Source organism: Pelobates fuscus, chromosome 4 (genome assembly GCF_036172605.1).
Source record: "Pelobates fuscus isolate aPelFus1 chromosome 4, aPelFus1.pri, whole genome shotgun sequence".
Classification (NCBI taxonomy): domain Eukaryota; kingdom Metazoa; phylum Chordata; class Amphibia; order Anura; family Pelobatidae; genus Pelobates; species Pelobates fuscus.
The window spans coordinates 345565750-345586973 of NC_086320.1; the positions used below are offsets into that span (position 1 = coordinate 345565750).

The 21224-nt window shown below is 43.1% G+C and overlaps 1 protein-coding gene across 3 annotated transcripts in view; it reads left to right on the plus strand.

The window, feature by feature from the left end:
- Nucleotides 1-21224, plus strand: part of CACNB2 (calcium voltage-gated channel auxiliary subunit beta 2) — a 255787-nt gene that overhangs the window by 82980 nt on the left and 151583 nt on the right. The window contains exon 1 of one of the 3 annotated variants that reach the window (XM_063452512.1): nt 16855-17578. The exons of the other annotated variants lie outside the window; for them this stretch is intronic. Coding sequence (XP_063308582.1) covers nt 17498-17578 — 81 coding nt within the window. The 5' untranslated portion in view covers nt 16855-17497. Of the gene's footprint in view, nt 1-16854; nt 17579-21224 lie in introns of those variants that run through there. 3 annotated transcript variants of the gene reach the window in all.

Here is a 21224-nt window from a genome sequence, read left to right on the forward strand (position 1 = left end):
CTCTTCTCAGTGACAATACCTCCTGCTGCACCGAAGGTCCTTTCTGACAGGACACTTGAAGCGGGGCAGGCCAGAAGTTCTAGCGCAAATTGGGATAGCTCAGGCCACAGGTCAAGCCTGCACACCCAGTAGTCAAGGGGTTCATCGCTCCTCAGAGTGTCGATATCTGCAGTTAAGGCGAGGTACCTGTCGGTCGAGTCGTTCTCTGAGGGTGGATCCCGAAGGGCTGTGGCGATGCGTAGGACTTAAAAAGCTCCACATGTCCTCCATCAACAACACGTCTTTAAAGCGTCCTATCCTTGCCGGCGTGGTCGTGGGAGGATGACTTTCACCTCTTCCCCTGTTAGATTCCCGTTGTGCTGTGACATCACCCTTATACGCTGTGTAAAGCATACTTTTTAATTTATTTTGCAAATGCTGCATCCTTTACGACTTGTTGTAATTTGGTAACATTTCAGCCACTTTCTGCTTATACCAGGGGTCTAGTAGCCTGGACACCCAGTACAGGTCGCTCTCCTTCAGCCTTTTTATACGAGGGTCCCTCAACAGGCACAACAGCATGAAAGACCCTATTTGCACAAGGTTGGATGCCGAGCTACTCATTTCCCGTTCCTCCTCCTCAGTGATCTCAATGAAGGTATGTTCTTCCTCCCAGCCACGTACAACACCACGGGTACAAGATAGGTGACAACGAGCACCCTGGGATGCCTGTTGTGGTTGGCCTTCCTCCTCCTCCTCAAAGCCACATTCCTCCTCTGACTCCTCTTCCTCACAATCCTATTCCAGCGTTGCTGCAGGTCCAGCAAGTGATGCTGATAAGGCTGTTTCTGGTGGTGATGGTGACCACAACTCTTCCTCTTCCTCTTCACGCTCATCTACGGCCTGACCCAGCACTCTTCGCAGGGCACGCTCCAGGAAGAAAACAAATGGTATGATGTCACTGATGGTGCCTTCGGTGCGACTGACTAGGTTTGTCACCTCCTCAAAAGGACGCATGAGCCTACAGGCATTGCGCATAAGCGTCCAGTAACATGGCAAAAAAAATCCCAGCTTCCAGAGGCTGTCCTAGCACCCCGGTCATACAAATATTCATTAACGGCTTTTTCTTGTTGGAGCAGGCGGTCGAACATTAGGAGTGTTGAATTCCAACATGTCGGGCTGTCGCAAATCAAGCGCCTCACTGGCGTGTTGTTTCGCTGCTGGATATCTTCAAAGTGCGCCATTGCCGTGTAGGAACGCCTGAAATGGCCACACACCTTCCTGGCCTGCTTCAGGACATCCTGTAAACCTGTGTACTTATGCACAAAGCGTTGTACGATCAGATTACACACATGATTACACACATGTGCCATGCACGGCACATGTGTCAACTTGCCCAACTTCAATGCCGCCAACAAATTTGTTCCGTAGTCACAAACCACTTTGCCGATATCCAGTTGCTGCGGAGTCAGCCACTTTTCCACCTGTGCGTTCAGGGCGGACAGGAGTGCTTGTCCGGTGTGACTCTCTGCTTTCAAGCAAGTCAAACCCAAGACGGCGTGACACTGCCGTATCCGGGATGTGGAATAGTACCTGGGGAGCTGGGGGGGTGCCGTTGATGTGGAGCAAGACGCAGCAGCAGAAGAGGACTCAGCTGAGGAGGTTATGGAAGAGGATGGAGTAGGAGGAGTAGAGGAGGTGGCAGCAGGCCTGCCTGCAAGTAGTGGCGGTGTCACCAACTCCTCTGCAGAGCCACGCATTCCATGCTTGGCAGCCTTCAGCAGGTTTACCCAATGCACAGTGTAGGTGATATACCTGCCCTGACCATGCTTTGCAGACCAGGTATCAGTGGTCAGATGGACCCTTGCCCCAACACTGTGTGCCAGACATGCCATTACTTCCTTTTGCACAATCGAGTACAGGTTGGGGATTGCCTTTTGTGCAAAGAAATTTCGGCCAAGCCATAGTTCAGACAAGCCAGCTGTCAGACGCTGGGCAAGGGGGTGACTTTCTGACATTGGCTTCTTACGCTCAATCATGTCCTTGACAGATACCTGACTGTGGGCAGATGAGCGGGAACTGCTCAAGGCGAGAGACGGAGTGGCGGATGGTTGAGAGGGGGCAAGGAGGACAGCAGTGGTTGACGTGGCTGAAGATGCTGGACCAGGAGGAGGATGGCGGCTTTGAGTTTGTGTGCTGCTTGTACTCATGTGTTGATCCCATAGGCGTTTGTGATGTGCGATCATGTGCCTATGCAAAGCAGGTGGGTGTTGGACTTCCCACGACTCAGTTTCTTTTGGTACAGGTTGCAAATGGCATTCTGGTTGTGGACACAGCATGCGTTGATTGGCGTCCTGTTGGATGCTTGGCCATGCTAACCGCACAATTTACTACTTTTTTTAACTGAAAAAAAAATTGCTGCTCTTCTCAACATACTTCCCAACAGTCCCGGGTTAGGTGGGATAGTCCTGTATTCGAGCTGCTGTCCCTCTGTCTTGGGTTTGCTTGATGTGGGACCGTCCCCAAGATATGATTCCAATACAGCCTAGGCAATTGGATACACAATGAAAATCAGAGATAATTGTAGAGAAGAATTGAAGAAACTTAGGAATGGCTGGTGGAGAAAGAAGGAATAAAAAGTCTAGGGAGAATAAAGAGCAAAGAGATTTGTGTTTAGAAGTGAGTAGATGTTAAACATGCAGATGATGAAAAAAGCAGGTATGAGACACTAGAAAAAGACATATTAAACTATCATTCATTTTGTTTCTATTTTTGGCCACTAGGGGCAGCCAGAAGCCAGGCAGTCCTTTTTGTCACCTCTAGCTTTCCCAAAGTTGAGACGTGAGTCTTCAAAATAACACTATTTTTTTTTTTTTTTTTTTTTTTTTTTTTTTTTATTTCTTTATTTTTGCGAGTATTCGCCAAAAGATAACAAGACATATGAAACTTATAGGTACATATCAAAACATACAGAGATATATATATGTCAAGAACTGGGGGTTTCATAGCAGTAGTCAACTCTTTTTTTTTTTTAGGTTATGTTGCCAGGGGTTCCCTCTGCTTGGACAGTGTGTGTTAGGTCGGTGTGGTGTCATGAGGGGAGGCTAGCTTGGGATCTTTTAGCGCCTTATCGCTTATCGGTCTCGCTATGGGCTTTGTGCTCTACTAAGGCGGTTGGTGGGGAGGGGTGGGGAAGGGTGGTTCGCTGGTTTGCCTCTGCTGGCAATACTACTGGCTTATTAAACATAGCCTGGGATGAGGCTTAGTGCTTGTGGGTGGGTGAGGAACGGCTGCCGTTCATTGCACACAATGTGAAAAAGGGGGGGGGGGGGGGGGTTGTAAAACTTAACAGTGGGCTAGTCTTATAGCTCACGGAGCCAGTGAAGTCCTGCATTAGGGTAAAGTTCTTTCTGCGGTGGGTCTCTGCGACCGACAGTCATGTGGGCCATGCTAAGTGCGGGCCATTTGTAGATGTGTCGGCAGTTGCGGTCTTCAAGAAGGTTGCTCACTTCCCACTTTCCTGGGTACGAAGGGAGTGATGCCCTCGACTGTCCATGTTGGATGGTCCATCCGTGGTACCTTCTCTGCTGGTATTCCCAGGAGCTGGAGGAATGTTGGTGCTTCCAGGTGGGATGTCAGCTTATGTTGTTTGCCGGCCTTGTCGACCAGGATCCGACGTGTGCCCCACCGGTAGGGGATCGCATGCTCTTGCAGTAGCTGGGTGACTGGCTTGAGGTTTCTCCGCCAGCTGAGTGTTTGTCTGGATAAATCCCGGTAGAACATCAGTTGTGCCCCCTCAAAGGACACCGTTGCGGAGTCCCTCACCGCCGCCATGATTGCTCCGCGGTCCGAGTCTCTGGACATTTTCAGCAGTACGTCCTTAGGCGCTTCGCGGGCTGCGCTGGGAGCCTTGGGAAGGCGAAAGCAGGAGTCCACCACGACCTGCTTAGCCTGTTTGGGCAGCAGCAGTGTGGCGATGAGCCTCCGGCAGTAGTGGGGGAGCTCCGCTCCGGCAACCGTTTCCGGTATCCCCCGGATTCTGAGGTTTCGGGCTCTAGCTCTGTCTTCCATTGAAGCGATTTGCCCCTGCTGGTCTGCGCATTGCTTTTGTAGGGCGCTGATAGCGGCGTCAGTGGCCGATTGAGCCAGTTTGGTACCTTCCAGGTCCTCTTCCACTGCCTTCACCTTGTCAGTAAGTTTGGCCACTGCTTCCCTGATCGGGGCCATGTCTGCCTGGAACATGGCTTTGATTTCGACCATTAAGGCCTTAATGTCTGCCTTGGTTGCTGGTGCAGAGTCTGCCAGAAAGACAGTTGGTGACCCTGTGTGTGGCCCTGTGTGTGGCCCTGTATGTGGCACTGTGTGTGGTCGGGATGGCAGATAAAGATCAGCGAGAGCGTCGTCCTCAACCGATGTTGTTGGAGTGCAGGCCTCAGCCGCCGCCATTTTGGCTGTGCCGAGCCGCGGAGCAGTGTGGAGGAAGTCTCCGATATTGCGGGAGCCCGATCCCGGGTCCGCCCGGAGCTTCTTCGCTTTCTTCCCCATGTCTGGGGCTACGTGCGGGTGCTTTTGGGGCAGGTTCGGGATCCGCTAAATGTTATTTTGACAGGGTTAGTGCACGGAGCTGTTCCGATGTGCGTCCAGCTCGTGCAGGCGCTGGCTCCGCCCCCCCCAAAATAACACTATTATCATATGCATTAGAAACACCCATTTAACATTATATATATATATATATACATATATATATATATATATATATATGTATGTTGCATGTTTCATATTCTTACATACGTTTAACATATATGTATCCCGCACTTTACACGTTAAACATAGGCAAAACATATATACATTGTATGTGTATATATAGCCATTCCATAACGAGCCAGCACTCAAGTCTTGATCTGTCCTGAAGAAGGTTTAGAGCTTGAACTGAAACATTGACTACTGGATTGATGTTACAATAAAGGAAATACTTCTAAGACCTTGAGAGCTGGCTCGTTATGGAATGGCTATCTGATGTGTTGCAGAGCACCGGGTGTAATTTCTTTATGGAATAAGGTTGGCGGTCAAGACATGTACATATATATATATATATATATATATATATATATATACGTCATATACATATCTACCAACATTTGAAATGGACAAAGAGGAACATATTAATTTTAGGGGTGTGAGTGGGGTTGCGGCCAGGACATTTTAGGTGACTTACTAATAACTCCGGTTTCACAGAGTTTAACTCCGTCATATGATGCTGGACGTACTCACGATTTGCATTAGGGCATCTAGCATCTTCTAAATCCTGTTAGAAAAGTATTGATTTAATGCTTACCTATGGGGATGATCTAATGTGCTAGCCACGCATGTAGTTCCCCCTCGTGATGACGTCGTATGAGACGGAGACTGAGCCAGCGCTGAGAGACCTTGAAGTTGGAATAGGAAGAAATTTTAAATGGTTGGGGCAGAGGGATATTTTAGTGTTAGGATTACATCTTTGAATTCCTAACACTATAGTGCTCCTTTAATTGGGACATTCAGTTCTAAAATGAACACACTTATTAATGAGATCAATACATTTCATAGACATGAACAGACATATAATTGAGATCAATACATTTTATAGACATACTGCATTCAGCCTGTGGGCTGACTAAGCATCATGGGACTTGTAGTTTCACAACAACTAGAGTGCTAACAACTGGCTTAACAATGCTTACATTAACGCATATGACATCTGTCTGGTAATAGCTTCTGTTTCAGGTTACACTTTGACATCTTTCTCCTTTACTGATATTTTTTTATTTCACACCATTTTTTTAATCCATAGAAAACTGAGCATAGTGTGTCATTATAGGGTTAATGGAGAATCGGAGAACGTATGGCGGTAGCTGCTTATTGAGTCAGGTAATAAGGCCACTGAGCAACGCTGTCTGTAGATTCATGTGAAACACGTAGAGCAAGCAGGCAGTTTGGATTGAGCTTTTGAAATCCAATGAATTCCGAATTAATTACATTGTATACAGTCTCACTGAAGATATGGATACCGACTGTGCTATCTGTAGCCAACATTGACTCAACGATGTGGTTGTAAGTTTGGGATTTGTTGATGGATATAAAGTGCACAACTACAGCAGCATCAGCATCAACAACAACATAACCCAATCTCAGGATTTTACGTTCTTATTGTTAAAGGGACAGGAACATGGGGCTACACTTAAATTTCTTATAATTAATGTTGATTGCAATGCAGTGCAGTGGTATTCCTGTACAGCATGCATTGGTATAATTCTGCACCAGTAAAGATTCTACGTTCAGAGCTCTTTAAGCATCTCGCTTGCAGCAAAGGATTCTGTTGTAGGTGGAAATGAAATGTGCCTTGTTAAGCAATTGTAGATTTAAGACCAAATGCATCATTTAATGTATAGTTCAATGGAGCCTGTACGTTTTGGGGTTTCGCGTCTGTACAAACAGCCAAACAGTAGAGAGTGATGGACCATTTCTGTGAGGGGAAGGTGATCTCGATTGGAGTCAAGTGAAGCCATATGCTCATGGAATTCTGCCTTCCTCTTCATGCACTGCTGTGGGCTCGGACATCGACGGCGTGTTCAGGTTTCCTATGTAAGTGAACTGTTACCTTTTCATTAAGCTCTCATAACAGTGATAAGAATCCTGGCTTTTGGTATGTGGGCAGATAGACACAGTACGTGATTCTGATCACCAGTCGACTGTGAAAGCAATGCAGTTATCCATCTCACTGGCAGGATACGTGTGCTTTTTCTTCAGCATGCATTAACCGCTTGCCGTTATAGATATGTGGATGTTTAACCCTTGAAGTGCTAGGGGGCATGTAACAGAATGCACACTTTAAAAGGTTAACTAGACGTGCATTCAGGAATGATTATGGATGCTGAATGCATGCATATGTTGACATTGAAATGTCTGATATCTGTTTCAGCATAATCTTAACCACACTCTGATTTAGATGAAGACACAAACATTAACATGTGACTTAGATTTTTCCAAACCCTCTGCAAGGAATGTGAAGTTGTGATTGTGGCACCTGTGAGATCACAGTAAGCGTTCTTCCTGGCGACAGGAATGCAATGCACCTTTTTAGTGACAAATCTCTAAGCACAGGCATTGATTGAGAGCCAGTATCCAAGGCAATTGTCCTCAGGTTTTTCAAATACAATAATGTTGTATGTAATGTATGTGCATGTGTGATACATCTATCGGTCTTTACAAGTCTAACTCCTCTAATATATAAATATATCATCATATCCTGTCTGGCTACCTTCCCAGTTTCACCCAGAGTCTCCAGGTTTGAAATCTGTATTCCAGGTAAATCAACTCTGCCCCGAATTAATCTGTAGTGTAGAGGGTGGCATGTTGTTCTCAAAATCTGAACCCACCTGTTTTAAAGGGTAATAATATGCCTTTAAAATGTAACACCTTACCTCGGAACTTGCAAGGCTTTGAAGGATGGACTCCAGGTGAAATGTCTACTCAAGGCAACAGCGTTTTATGATGCTCCACCTATTCTAGAGGCAGGTCCATAACCCATTGTCCAGGATTGCTGCCTTCCTGTCCGCATGGGTAGCAATCTACCTGCAAATGGAACTTTGAATCCCCAAGTCTGAATATCCTAAAGGTGCTATCGCTCACTTTTGAATAATTTGATGATAAGTGCTACTAGCAGGAGCATATTGGCACATTTTAGGATATGGGTCATTCACATACATGGAAATATTTCCGAGTGATATTATTCTAAATACCAATAGTAATATAAACTGTCTGGCTGTCTAAGTTAAAAACAATATTTACCCCGAGACATAATACATAGCAACATATAAGTAAATGACACACAAACTTACTAGGGCAACAAAAAATATCACCTATCGCAAGACTCCATTATTCACTCAGGACTTTCCATGATTATAAGCAGTAAGAGAGAGAAAGCACGAGTGCAGGTATATTTAAAGGAGCACTATAGGGTCAAGAACACAAACATGTATTCCTGACCCTATTGTGTTAAAACCACTATCTGGCCCCCTTTGCCTCCCTAAATATAGTCAAATCTTACTTGTATTCAAGTCTGAAGCTGCTGTATCTGTGTGTGAACTTCCTCTGACATCATCAGAAGTGGTGGCCTGTTTCAATCACAATGATTCCCCATAGGATTGGCTGAGACTGACAAGGAGGCAGATCAGGGTCAGAGCCAGCACAATTCAAACACAGCCCTGGCCAATTAGCATATCCTCATAGAGATGAATTGAATCAATGAATCTCTATGAGGAAAGTTCAGTGTCTGCATGCAGAGGGAGGAGATACTGAATGTTTGGATACATTTTAGGCAGCTATGACCCAGGAAGGATCTCTAACAGCCATCTGAGGAGTGGCCAGTGAAATTATCACTAGGCTGTAATGTAAACACTGCATTTTTTTTCTGAAAAGACAGTGTTTACAGCAAAAAGCCTGAAGGTAATGATTCTACTCACCAGAACAAATTCAATAAGCTGTGGTTGTTCTGGTGACTATAGTGTCCCTTTAAACGGACACTGAAGGCACCTAGACCACTTCAGCTCATTGAAGTGATCTGGGTGCAATGACCATGTCCCCTTAACGCTGCAATGTTAATTATTGCAGTTTTTGAGAAACTTCAATAATTACATTGCAGGACTAAGACTTCCTTTAGCAGCTGCCAATCAGACAGCCACTACAGGCACTTCCTACTTGCTAGGCAACTTTTAGTCACCTAACTGACGCTGGCCGACCTCACGCTCTGCATCCAGTTTCAGTAAAATCTGCAGCAATGCTTTTGTATGCGAAGGGCCTAATGTGCTCATTGGGTAACATCAGAGGGGGTGGAGCAACGACCCAGCGTAGAGGCACATCGACTCTGGAATTGGGTAAGTACAGTAAGGGTTTATTAACCCATACACTGCTGGAGGGGAGGGAGGGTTTGGGTGCAAGGGAGAGGGAGAGGGAGAGGGTCCAGAGGGAAGTATCGTGCTAGGAACACAGATCTGTATTCCTAGCACTATAGCATCCTTTTAATCCCAGCCTTGTTACATCAATAGAGAGGGTTGGATTAGATTTGATCATAAACATATCAAAAGCCAAGTAGTCTGAAACAAGATGATAAATATCCTTTGTCTTAAATAGTTACATTTCTCTGAAAGGAATGTCAGCAGCATGGGCAATTCTTATCACTTGCAGCTTTCATGGGGGCATGTAATCTTGGCTTCTCAAGGAGTGTGTAATAACCTTGCATCCAGTGGACAGCTTGTAATTACTGAATGAGAGGTTAATCATTAGGGAGAGCAATCAGTGGTGAATCTAATGTAGATAGAACTCTGGTGGAAAAATTTTCTTTGGCCCCCTCTATCACAATGGTGGCCAAAACGTAAATCCCTATCTGCAGTACAACTCCCACAATGCTTTGCCAGTTGGGAATCTACCTTTTGCCCATCCTCGCCGTGCTGCATTTGTGAGTAGTGTTTGTATGTAAGCATGTTTTTAGTGAAGTATGTATGTGTGCATCTACCTCGCAGGCTCGCTGCCTAGGGGTTCTTTTCGATTCTGACCTCTCTTTTACTCCCCATGTCCAATCGATAGTCAAATCCTGTCGCTTCCAACTCAAGAACATAGCGCGCATCCGCCCATATCTAACGCCAGACGCGGCTAAGATATTGGTTCATGCTGTTGTTCTCTCTCGCCTCGACTACTGCAATCCCCTTCTGACCGGTCTTACATGTTCCCAGCTTGCACCGCTGCAATCTGTAATGAACGCGGCTGCGAGGCTTATTTTCCTGTCCGGTCGCACCTCCCACGCCTCCACGCTCTGTCAGTCCCTGCATTGGCTTCCAGTATTATATAGGGCCCAATTTAAAATTCTGGCACTTGCTTACAAATCCCTACATAATGCTGCTCCAACATACCTATCCTCCCTCATACACAAGTATGTCCCGTCGAGACCCCTGCGCTCATCCCAAGACCTACGCCTATCCTCTGCCCGGATCCCCACCTCTGACGCTCGCCTTCAAGACTTCTCTAGGGCTGCACCTATTCTGTGGAACTCCCTTCCCTCCTCAATCAGACTTTCACCCAGCCTCCACTCCTTCAAAAAATCTTTGAAAACTCACTTCTTCGTTAAAGCGTATCAATTAAACTGTCAGCAGGCTTCTCATCCCCCACCCCATGACTCCTTTCCTGCAACTGTCAAAAATGACCTACCAAGCACTCAATAAACCCTTCTCTAACAAACTATTTAATTCCCCTACTTTAACCCGTTTGTGTCACTATACCCCACTCCCTCTAGCATGTAAGCTCATTGAGCAGGGCCCTCAACCCCCTCTGTTCCTGTACGTCCAGTGGTCTGATCTCAATTATGTGTCTGTTAGTCCACCCATTGTACAGCGCTACGGAATTTGTTGGCGCTATATAAATAATAAAATAATAATAATAATAATGTAAGGGTCTGTTTGTGTGTATTGTTGGCATTTGAATGCTATTGTGTGTGTGTGTGTGTATGTATGTACTGTTGCCATTTGGAAGCAGTGGTGCACTTGTTTGTAGTGTTTGAGTTTGTGTTTGAATGCAGTAGTGTGTTTGTATGTAGTGTTTGTGTTTGTTTGCATGGATGTGTTTGTATATAGAGTTGACATTTGAATGCTGGGATGTATGCACATACATACATACCGATATCGATACACGTACATTTTGACACACACATTAACACACACTGACAGATACACTCTGACATTTCTTCTTCGTCACGCCTGTGTGTGTGATTAAAGTTAAATTAACAGAGCAGGAGATACAAACATCTCCCCCCTCCTTCCCTTTTGTTTCTGTCCATGCTGCCCTAGCTACGCCTCCCCTGGCTGTGACTCACAGAGTCTGCATGAGAAAAAAAATGTTTAATTTTCAATCAGATGTTACTTTCCAAGTTCTTATCTCCTGCTCTGTAAATTGAACTTTAATCACACACAGGAGGCTCCTGCAGGGTCTAGCAAGTGTTTAGGAAGGCTGTGTTAGTCACATGCAGGGAGGTGTGACTAGAACTGCGTAAACAAAAGGATTTAACTCCTAATTGGCAGAGAATTGAGCAGTGAGGCTGCAGGGGCATGATCTACACACCAAAACTGCTTCATTAAGCTAAATTTGTTTTGGTGACTATAGTGTCCCTTTAAGCAAATGGGTCCACATTTTGACCGTGTGTCAATGTTAAAACAGGATGATACAATTGTGGCTTATTTAGAGAATAGACCTGCACAATCCACGTATAGTTAAATAGTGTAAACAATTTCCTGATTTTACAGTCCAAATGGCTCTACATGCAACCGGATGGTTTTGCACCATTTGATTCTAGGTCTATTTGGACTTTAGTAAAAATAGCCATCCAGCATAACACAATAATGTTCCTTCGATTGTACATGCTGCAGTGGGGCATTTTTCATGTGTTGACCATCACTATGTACTTGTGATATTTGCCCATGAAAACTAGGTGCATCTGGAAAATGTGGTCAGATATCACAACCAACTTAAAAAAAAAAACATTTAATGGAACACCACCCAATAGCACCTCCCTGAAGTGAAAGTCTATTACTAGGTGTGTCATTGGAATAGCCCGTTGTTTTTCTTTTACTGAAATTATTACCTTACACATCCCACATGCAGGAACTTAAAAGGACACTGTAGGCACCCAGACCACTTCAGCTCATTGAAGTGGTCTGGGTGCTGTGTCCCTTTTGCACCTAGTGCTGTTTTGTAAAACATTGCAGTTCCAGAGAACTGCAATGTTTACATTGCAGCTCTAAGTCTGCCCTCTGTGGCTGTCTACCCGACAGCAACTAGAGGGCTTCCGGAATCGTAACAGACTTTTGGTCCGTTAACTGACGCTGGAGGTCCTCATGCTCTGCATGAGGACCTCCAGCGTCAGATTGATTCAATGCTTTCCTGTGGGAAGGTCTAATGCGCGCGTGGCATTTGCCGTGCATGCGCATTAGACCCTGCTCGTTGCGGGATGGAGGAGGGGGCGACCCTTTGACCACACGACGAGGGATATCGGCGCCGGGGAGGTTGAGTGCAATGGAGGGGGGAGGCAGAGGGATCGGTAGTGCCAGGAATACAGATTTGTATTCCTGGCACTACATTATCCCTTTAACACAGAGCTGTTCATGACCTCGGGATAGTCCTGACGAATATTGTCAGCAGTGTGGGGAAAGCTACAGTCGAGCTGTTTTTGTGATTCAAAATCAAAATATATTTATATTATATTTAAAAGAAGAAAAACTACCACAACAAGAGTATATAGTCTTAAATTAGAGGGGCAAAGGCAGTGGCATACACACGATCCATGGGGCCCCGGTGCGGAAATTGAACATGTCATGTGTGACATGTCATGATTCCCTTTTATTCCAGAAGTTTGGTCCTTAAGGGGTTAAAGGACCACTATAGGCACTATAGCTCAATTAAGTGGTCTGGGTGCCAGGTCCCTCTAGTTTTAACCATGCAGCTGAAAACATAGCAGTTTCAGAGACACTTCTATGTTTCACTGAGGGTTAATCCAGCCTCTAGTAGCCGTCTCACTGACAGCCGCTAGGGGCGATTCCGCTGGACGTCCATAGGAAAGCATTGAGTAATGCTTTCCTATGGGCGGTTTGAATGCGCTGAGAGCTGAGAGGTGGATCAGGGCGGAGAGACCCCAGCGCCAAGGGAGAAAGGTAAGTGCTGAAGGGGTTTTAACTACACACACACACTCTCACGAACAGACACATACACACTAGGTAACATACACACACATTTATTGACAGACACACACTCACTTACAAAACATACACTCTCACTGACAAACACACACTCACTAACAGACACACACAAACTAACACACTCAGTAACAGACACACACAGTAACACACACTCACTGACACACAAACTAAAGCACACACACTGACACTCACTAGCAGACACACTCAATAACAGACACACAAACACACTCAGTGACACACACACACAGTAACACTCACTAACACACTTACTGACACTCACTAGCAGACACACACAAACTAACACACTCATTAACAGACACACACACAGTAACACACACACTAACACACATGCACACTCACATTTTTTAATTTTTTTTTTTTTATTTAATCCCCCAGCCTCCCTACCTTTGGGGGTGCTAAGGGGATTTCTGCTGTCCCTGGGGTCCAGTGGAGCTGCTGGGCGTTCCTGCGGGCGCGCGAGGGAGCACTCTCCCCTGAGCGCTCTCTGCCCAGCTCCCCCGCGCGCGCCGTTTACTGATGCCAGAGCCGGAATATGACGTTATCTGGGCAGAGAGCGCTCAGGGGAGAGTGCTCCCTTGCGCGCCCGCAGAACAGGCCACCCTCAAAGTGATGCCACTGCCAGCCTCAGGGGGCCCTGAGGTGGCCAGCACCTGGGCCCCCCAGGAGAAGAGGCTGGCAAAATGTGGCCACATTGGCGTGCATACCAGGTGCGACCGTGGTATGTACGCCAGTGGGCAAAGGTTTAAAAATAATATCAGGAAGTATTACTTTACTGAGAGGGTAGTGGATGCATGGAATAGCCTTCCAGCTGAAGTGGTAGAGGTCAACACAGTGAGTGAGTTTAAGCATGCGTGGGATAGGCACAAGGCTATCCTAACTATAAGATAAGGCCAGGGACTAATGAAAGTATTTAGAAAATTGGGCAGACTAGATGGGCCGAATGGTTCTTATCTGCCGTCACATTCTATGTTTCTATGTTTCTTTCTATGTAAAATAGTTCTTCCGTCTACTAAGGATAATCAGTGATCGCAGTCTGCGAGTTGCTCTATGTGAGAACAATGTGTGAGGTTTAAACAAACCAAGTCATAAATTAGTAAAATAAAACACATGATGACAGGGAAGCTAGGCTGCAGACTGAAATCCAACCCTTGCTAACCCACAAAATGCTTATTTTACCTGGAAATGACTGCTTATTCTTCGTTTTAAAAGTGTTGCAAAATAGCACTTTTGTTTTGCATATTGCATTAGCCTTTGGTGCTGGCCTAAACTGGTTCAGAATTTTCCTTGCTATGTAGTTTATCATAGTTTTGATTCTACAGACGTAGATGCTGATGCGACTAATTTTGTGCCGTGAATCAATAGTAGGAAGTTACGGTTTCCTTGTGTTTACAGCAGAATAGTCTAGACAGAGATTTGAGAACATTATTAGTTGATATCTTGGAAAGAAAAAGCACATATAGTAAACATTATTTTATTAAAGGGTTACTCCAACCACCATGACCACTTCAGTGATTTGAAAGTTGTTAATGGTGGTAGGAGTCAGTATGTGCAGTGTTTCAGCTTTATATTTTTAATTTTGTGCTGAACTCTGTGGGGGGGATGCCATTGGTCAGTTCCGTGCATATTTGACGTCTGTTGTCAGCACACACCGCACGCCGCCGAAAGATGTTAAAAAAAGCTCACCTTCCCTCCTTGTGTGTGAATCCTCCTGCCTCCCACGGTTTAAGAATAGGAGAATAGGAGCAGATGAGCCTAGGGGCCCTTTGTGACTGCTGTGAGGAAAAGAGCATCCAAAACCACATAGACATTTGTTTACTGAAGTCATTGGGGGCTTAAAAGAACACACTAAAGTTAGGAACACAAACCTGTATTCCTGACCCTGTAGTGTTAAAAACACTATCTAACCCCACTTCCCTCCCTAAATATAGTAAAATCTTACTATTATTCCAGTCTGCTGCTGCTGGCTCAGCCCATAATGTGCCTGCTTGGCTTAAGCTTCAAAAAGACCTCTTAGTAGGTCGAAACGTTGCTGTTCTCTTTTTTTGTTTCAATAAATCTGCCTGCAGCTTTCACACTTTGAGTGCCTGGGAATCTTTCTTGCTACCTTAACGTGTTGGGATTGCTGGTCCTGTTCCGGAGCACCGGTGGCCGCTGGGAGTGAGTGCGGTTCCTGTGATTATTTTTGTTATATAGTGTCTTTTTAAACTTGCACCTCTGTGTGTAGCTCAGTGCGTATTGACCATTCCCCGGCTCTAGAAAACATATAGAGCAAATTATATCACTGTTAACATTTTATATCACTGTTAACATTTTTCTTCTTTAATGGTGAGTTCACATCACTTAGTAATCTGAAAGATCTAAAATATATATGGAGTAAAATAATGGTTCTGGAAACATCACAATACATCACAAGACCAAAGGTTTTCAGGTCCCTAAGATTAGTTAGGTTAGTATTGTTGTTAGGGTTAGTATTGTTGTAAGTGTTAGAGTTTGTGATAGATTCTGTTAGGGTAATATTTAGGGGTTAGCGTTAATGTGTATTAGGCTAGAGATAGTTACATCTTTACATGAAGGAGGAGGTATTTACTGTTAGTGACATGTATTCCCCAGTGCTGCCTGAGGGTAGTGTGAATCACAGGCCCAATATCGGCTGTGTCTGGTGTCACCAGAATTCTAGCTCAGGAAAGATCCAAGTTAAACATGCATTATTCCCCTTTATTACAGGATATAATTGCACAGGTAATGTCACCAGGGAGAGTGAATACCATAAATGTTGAAATGTCTATTATTGGAAAATGTCAAACAGGGTTTCAGGATACAACACAATAAACCACAAGATCAAAGGTCTTGTGATTTTTGATTATCACCAAAACCAAAATCCTGCGAGCTGCAATAATTCCCTTTAATACATATGTCATTGCTATATGTCTTTTATATCACATAATCTTTTTCAATGGTAGGGATAGGGCTAATGTTATTTTAATATTACATGTTTTGATCTGTCCTACAGTGATGGGAGTTAAGCTCACTGCCACCAGCTGCAATTTGCAGAGCCATGTACAGTCTCTTGCTTCCCAGCTCCTATCCTGGGATACTGTCATCTGAATAGAAGTGGGACTGATGTGTGCAGAAGCTATCTGAGAGTGTAACTCCCACTAATCTCAGGCTGTCTGGAAGATGGTTGTCCATGGCTGCCCTGAGATTAATGGCCTACTCATTCAAATAAAGGGCAGAATGTGTATTTATTCAGTACTAAGATTCCTAATTTCTGGCCATGACATTTGGGTCCCAGCGCTGCATTAAGATTGTGGGACCTTGCACTGAAATATGGGGTCCCTTCACTTCCAGTATAATTCCCACTAAGCACTACAGTTTTTATTGCATGGTGTGATAAACTAATCCAGCCCATCTCTGAACAATTATATTCCAGAAGGGGGGTTAGGTCTGTTGCCCCAGGTCCCGTCTAGTAAAGGGTCTCAATGATAGGTTGAAGTTGTAAATAGCAGATGCTGCCGAATGTGTAACTAATTCATGGACATCACTCTATCACTAACCTTGGTCCTAAATTTAACCTAAACGCTACAAACGAATCATGTAATATGAAAGAATGAAAGATACATCTTCTATTCCTGGAGACATTCATAATTCCGTATTACAATGTTTCCAGAACGTCTTTTATATATATTTATTTCCTTGTTCCATGAAAATACATCTCTCCATCAGTCAAACGTTAGCTGCTTTTAAGCAGTAAAAAGAAAGTTACTGCTTTAGCCGACTGGCACGGGCCTTACACAGTGAGACGTATGATCCGATTTCAATCAACTCACACTAATCACTTGTGATAGTTGCAAAATTTAGCCTGGATCTGCTGCCCTAATCTAGATTGACAGGGAGTACAGTAAAAGTAAGGGATGGAAGGGGTGGGGGTGGGGGATAAGCAGAGAGACGCCAGGCGGATGAGGGATTCTAGCTTTCCCTTTGTTGAGCGTTATATGTTTCCTTTACCTTTCAGACCTTACTGGTTGTTAGGTTACAACAGTCCCATTGTGGAGTTATATCAACAACAGGTGCGCTGTGGGTCTCTGATGCAGCAACAGCCAGCAAATGTGCTTGTCTAGCAGCACAGGTATAATCTGTACCTGTCTGCATGAATTATTTATTCCATTGGAATACTGTACTCTTGTTTCCCCCTATATTTAGTTCAGAGGTGGAAGAGAAAAAAAAATAGAGAGAAAAAAAAACCCTCTAAAACAGGCAACTCTGGGCTGACATCAACACGGTGCAACTTTCAAGGTCCTCTGAATGGTAGCTGCATCCAGTATTTAGGTCTTAATTCTCCTGTAAGCTGCGGCTTCAAAGCTTTTATCAAAGCTTGCTTGATAATCAGGCACTGCTGTTCCATAGCAGAAGGCGAAATAATACATTTATTACATCGGATATCTGCTGGTGTACTAGGGTACACTTTTACGGGATATTTTTTCCCACTTTTTTCGAGGAATTTTTCAGTCCGGAAATGTTGTGGATTTATCCTAACAGCACATGATTTTCATGGAAATGGAGTATACGTGAAACTGTTACAAGCTTTTAAGTCTGTTTTACCAGTTGAAACCATCCGAAGACGTATGGCGGTGTTTGTTCAAATTATATTATGTTTACTATGCCGGTTTTGTTAAGGCAAAAAGGCTTTACTATTTGGGGTAACAAAGTACCTTTGACATCCCATGCGTGTGCTGCTGTTATTAATCATCTCATCGCTGCATGTTGCCATGCTAAAGGCTCCTAAGGGCAAAAATGTATCCTGGGTAAGTAGGAAAATATAATAGTTTTTATAGCAATTATTATAAGTCAGCAAATGTTGAACAGAATTATGGAAAACTTGGGAGTTGCAATAACATTTAGCAAGTAGAGTATCCAGATATGAAATATTCTCCTTAATTAACTCCTCTGGAGTTTGTGTGACATATTACATTTCATTAACACCTCTGTATTTTATATGCTGATCAGCTGAACTCAAAATAAATAACTATATTCTATAAAAGCGGGCATATATGACGTAAGCAACAATTCTGTACAGTCGAAATGTTACATCATCATATCATACTCGTGTTTGCTTTTACATTTTATATGGAAAACAAGTGGTTGGTAGTTGTGCTTGAATGTTTCCTAAAAAAAAATGTTACATTTCTGTTTGTAGTTTGCTGTTTTGTGCTGTTTCGTACAGTGTTCAGGTTGCTGTGTACACTGCAGCAGTCCAGTGGTGAAATCATTATTCAGTGCCTGGTTTAAAATCTAATCTATATTTAGAAACCTTAATGCAAATCTCCACACTTAACCCAATTGCATTCTACCATTGCATGGATAGCTACCAAAGGAAAGTGCTCTTTGCAACACTGGTTTATGTTTACACGTATACACAGTATATTTTATTTGTACATTTAATAGATTTGAATACATAATAATTTTAAAATAAAATAATTTTAAAATAAAGACATGCGTGCAGTCGTTAGATTTTTTTTGGTTTAAAAAAAAAGCATATTATAATTTTTATTGTATGTTGGTGTGCTTTTTTTATTGTTACAAGTAGTCTAATATATACAGAGATCACAGCTGTTTTATAAGTTTAATTATTTTGATTCTTCTATACAAAAGAAGAGGCAGATATTTTAACGAATAAATTAGAAAAGTGTGCAGGGTTCTGTACTGGTTTTGTTAGGAAATAAAATATTTCATTTAAATTATGTAATTAAATGGTTAAGATTTAGCTTGTTTTCTTGGGTGTCATATTCTGTAGTTTCCCACTTAAAATGAGAAGTTTATTAAATATTTGGGTGTATTCACTAGGCACCGAATTGAAGCAAATTGAAAACCAAACCGCAAAATTTAGGTAAAAAGTGCTTATTTGAAACATTTCTCCAACTCCGCTGAAGTCACAACTTAACTCATATAGCCTAAATTTGCAAATTTTATTTTCTATTCACTAAAGTTCAGTAAAATGTTGTCATCCAGTTGGCAAAATATTATCAATTTCATCTTCAGTTTGGATGAAATTAAATATTTTTCCAATTACAATTATTGATGTAGTGCCAACATATTCTGCAACGCTGTATAATAGGTAAAACAAGACAAATAATTCATAACACATTGACCTACGGGAACAGAAGTTGAAGAGGGCCCTGCCCAAACTAGCGATCTATTGCAGCTTTATGGCCTTAATTGTGTAATAAAGCCGTTAAATCACCACAATGTATGAGTTCTTATCTATCACGTGAAAAATGAATGTTATGAGTTAATTTCTTACCACTCTCTATGTTTGTGAATTTAATTTCTCATGGTGTTAAACATACCGGGCCAAAAGACTGGATAATGAAATACTGCACATTATTTAACTAAAAATACTAAATAAACACTTCAAGAAATACTTTGGGCACCATGAAAACTGTAGTGGTTATAATGCTAGGAGTACCCTGGTCTGCTTTCCCTGTAATGGGGCAAACCGTTTGGCAACAGTTTGTCTTCTAACGTGGGTCCACACCCGGCTCCGAGGCTCCATCATCCCTGGTGGCGTACTGTTAGCTTTTGCAGGGTTGCAGATGCCGGTTCAGTCACTATTCATTGGCTGGGAGAGTCAGCTGACCGCTCTCCGCCAATGAATGGCACGCCGTTCATGAACATTTGCACAGAATTGACATTAGCCAGTCCCAAACTCTTGTTCCAGGCTGGCTAATGATGTCCCGATGAGGCTGCCGGAGGTGGAGTTACACATCTGGCAGCCGAGGGGTTAAATGCTGCATTTACAGAGTTAACGCACCATGACCACGTCAAATCACTATAGTGATCATGGTGCTTAGTGTAACGCTTTAAAATTATATTAAATTTAAAAAAGTACAGGGGAGTCCAGGTGGTTACAAGTTTAACCCCTTCACGACGGGTGACGGACGAGGTCCGTCATCCTGGGGATGCCCTTAACGACGGGTGACGGACCTCGTCCGTCACGCGGTAAAATTAACCCCAGATCGCCGCAATCGCGGCGATCGTGGGGTTAATGGTGCTCCGGTCTGCCTCTGCATTAGAGGCAGACCGGGAGCACCGGATCGGGCTGTCCCAACTCATGTGCCCGCTCTGACAGCATGTCAGAGCGGGCACATGTGCTCTGTATACTCACCTCCGCCTCCCTGCACTTCCGGGTTCAGTGTGAAGTGCAGGGGGACGGATCTTCAGTGATCCTGCCCCCTGGTGTTAAAAAAAAAAGTTAAATTAAAATCCCACCCCCCTTTACCCATATTAATAAAAAATTAACCCCTTCCCTGCCAATTGATCACTGACTACAGTGATCAATTGGCAGGGATTACATTTTAATATGATATGATTTTTTTTTTAACCCCTGAGGGTTAATTCTTTTTTTTTTTAACCCTCAGGGGTTAAATTTATTTTATTAATTAATTTAAATATTTTAAAATGATAAATTTAGCTAGCTGGGGAGGGTGGAAGTTAGTGGGGAATTGGGGGATTTAGTGTTAGGCTAACTAGGGGTTAACGTTAAAAAAAGTTTTAAAATAAGCTTTAAAAAGTTAAAAAATTAAGTAAAAAAAAAAGTTTTAATAACGTTTAAGTAAAAAATAAAAAATAAATAAACCCTTTACCCAGTCCAAATAAAAATTAACCCCTTACCTGCCAGTCTATCACTGCCTACAGTGATCAAAATACAGATCACAGTATTATACTGTGATCTAATTTTTTTTTAACCCCTGACGATTAACTTGTATTTATTTTTTAACCCTCAGGGGTTAAATTAATTTAATTAACTAATTTAAATATTGTATAATTAAATATTTTGCTAGCTGGGGTGGGTGGGAGTTATGGGAAAATGGGGAATTTACTGTTAGTGCTGCTTACTGCTAGTTAGGGGTTAACGGTAAAAGAAAAAGCTTAGAAAAATGTTAAATCTGTAAAAAAAAAGTTTTACGAAAGTTTAGGAAACTTTAAAAAAATGAATAAGCAAAACAAAAGTTTAAAAAATAGTTTTAAAAAGTAAAAAAAGTTTTAAAAAGTTACAAAATTAATTTAATAACGCTCATTACCACTACACCTGGTACAAGCTAGCGGAAAAATGATCCCACGCTAAGGTTCAAAATATGCCTTTTGAAATACCCTGGGATGTCTTCTTTAAGAAATGGTATGGCTTTATGGGGTATTTGGATTATATAGCCTGGTAAAATACTCTAAAATGGGACATGGGCACAGCGTAAAAATTTAAAGTTTGAAAAAAAATGGAATGGCTGTGTCCCAAATGTGCCCCTCCGATGTCCACATATACCTGGCAAAGGTACATACGGGGGTATTTTGTACTCAGCCGACATAGCTGAGCAACATATAAAGTATTATAGAGTGGTGGTACACATAAGGTTTGCAAAATATACTGTGCAAACTCACTTTGTGTGTCAAAAAGGC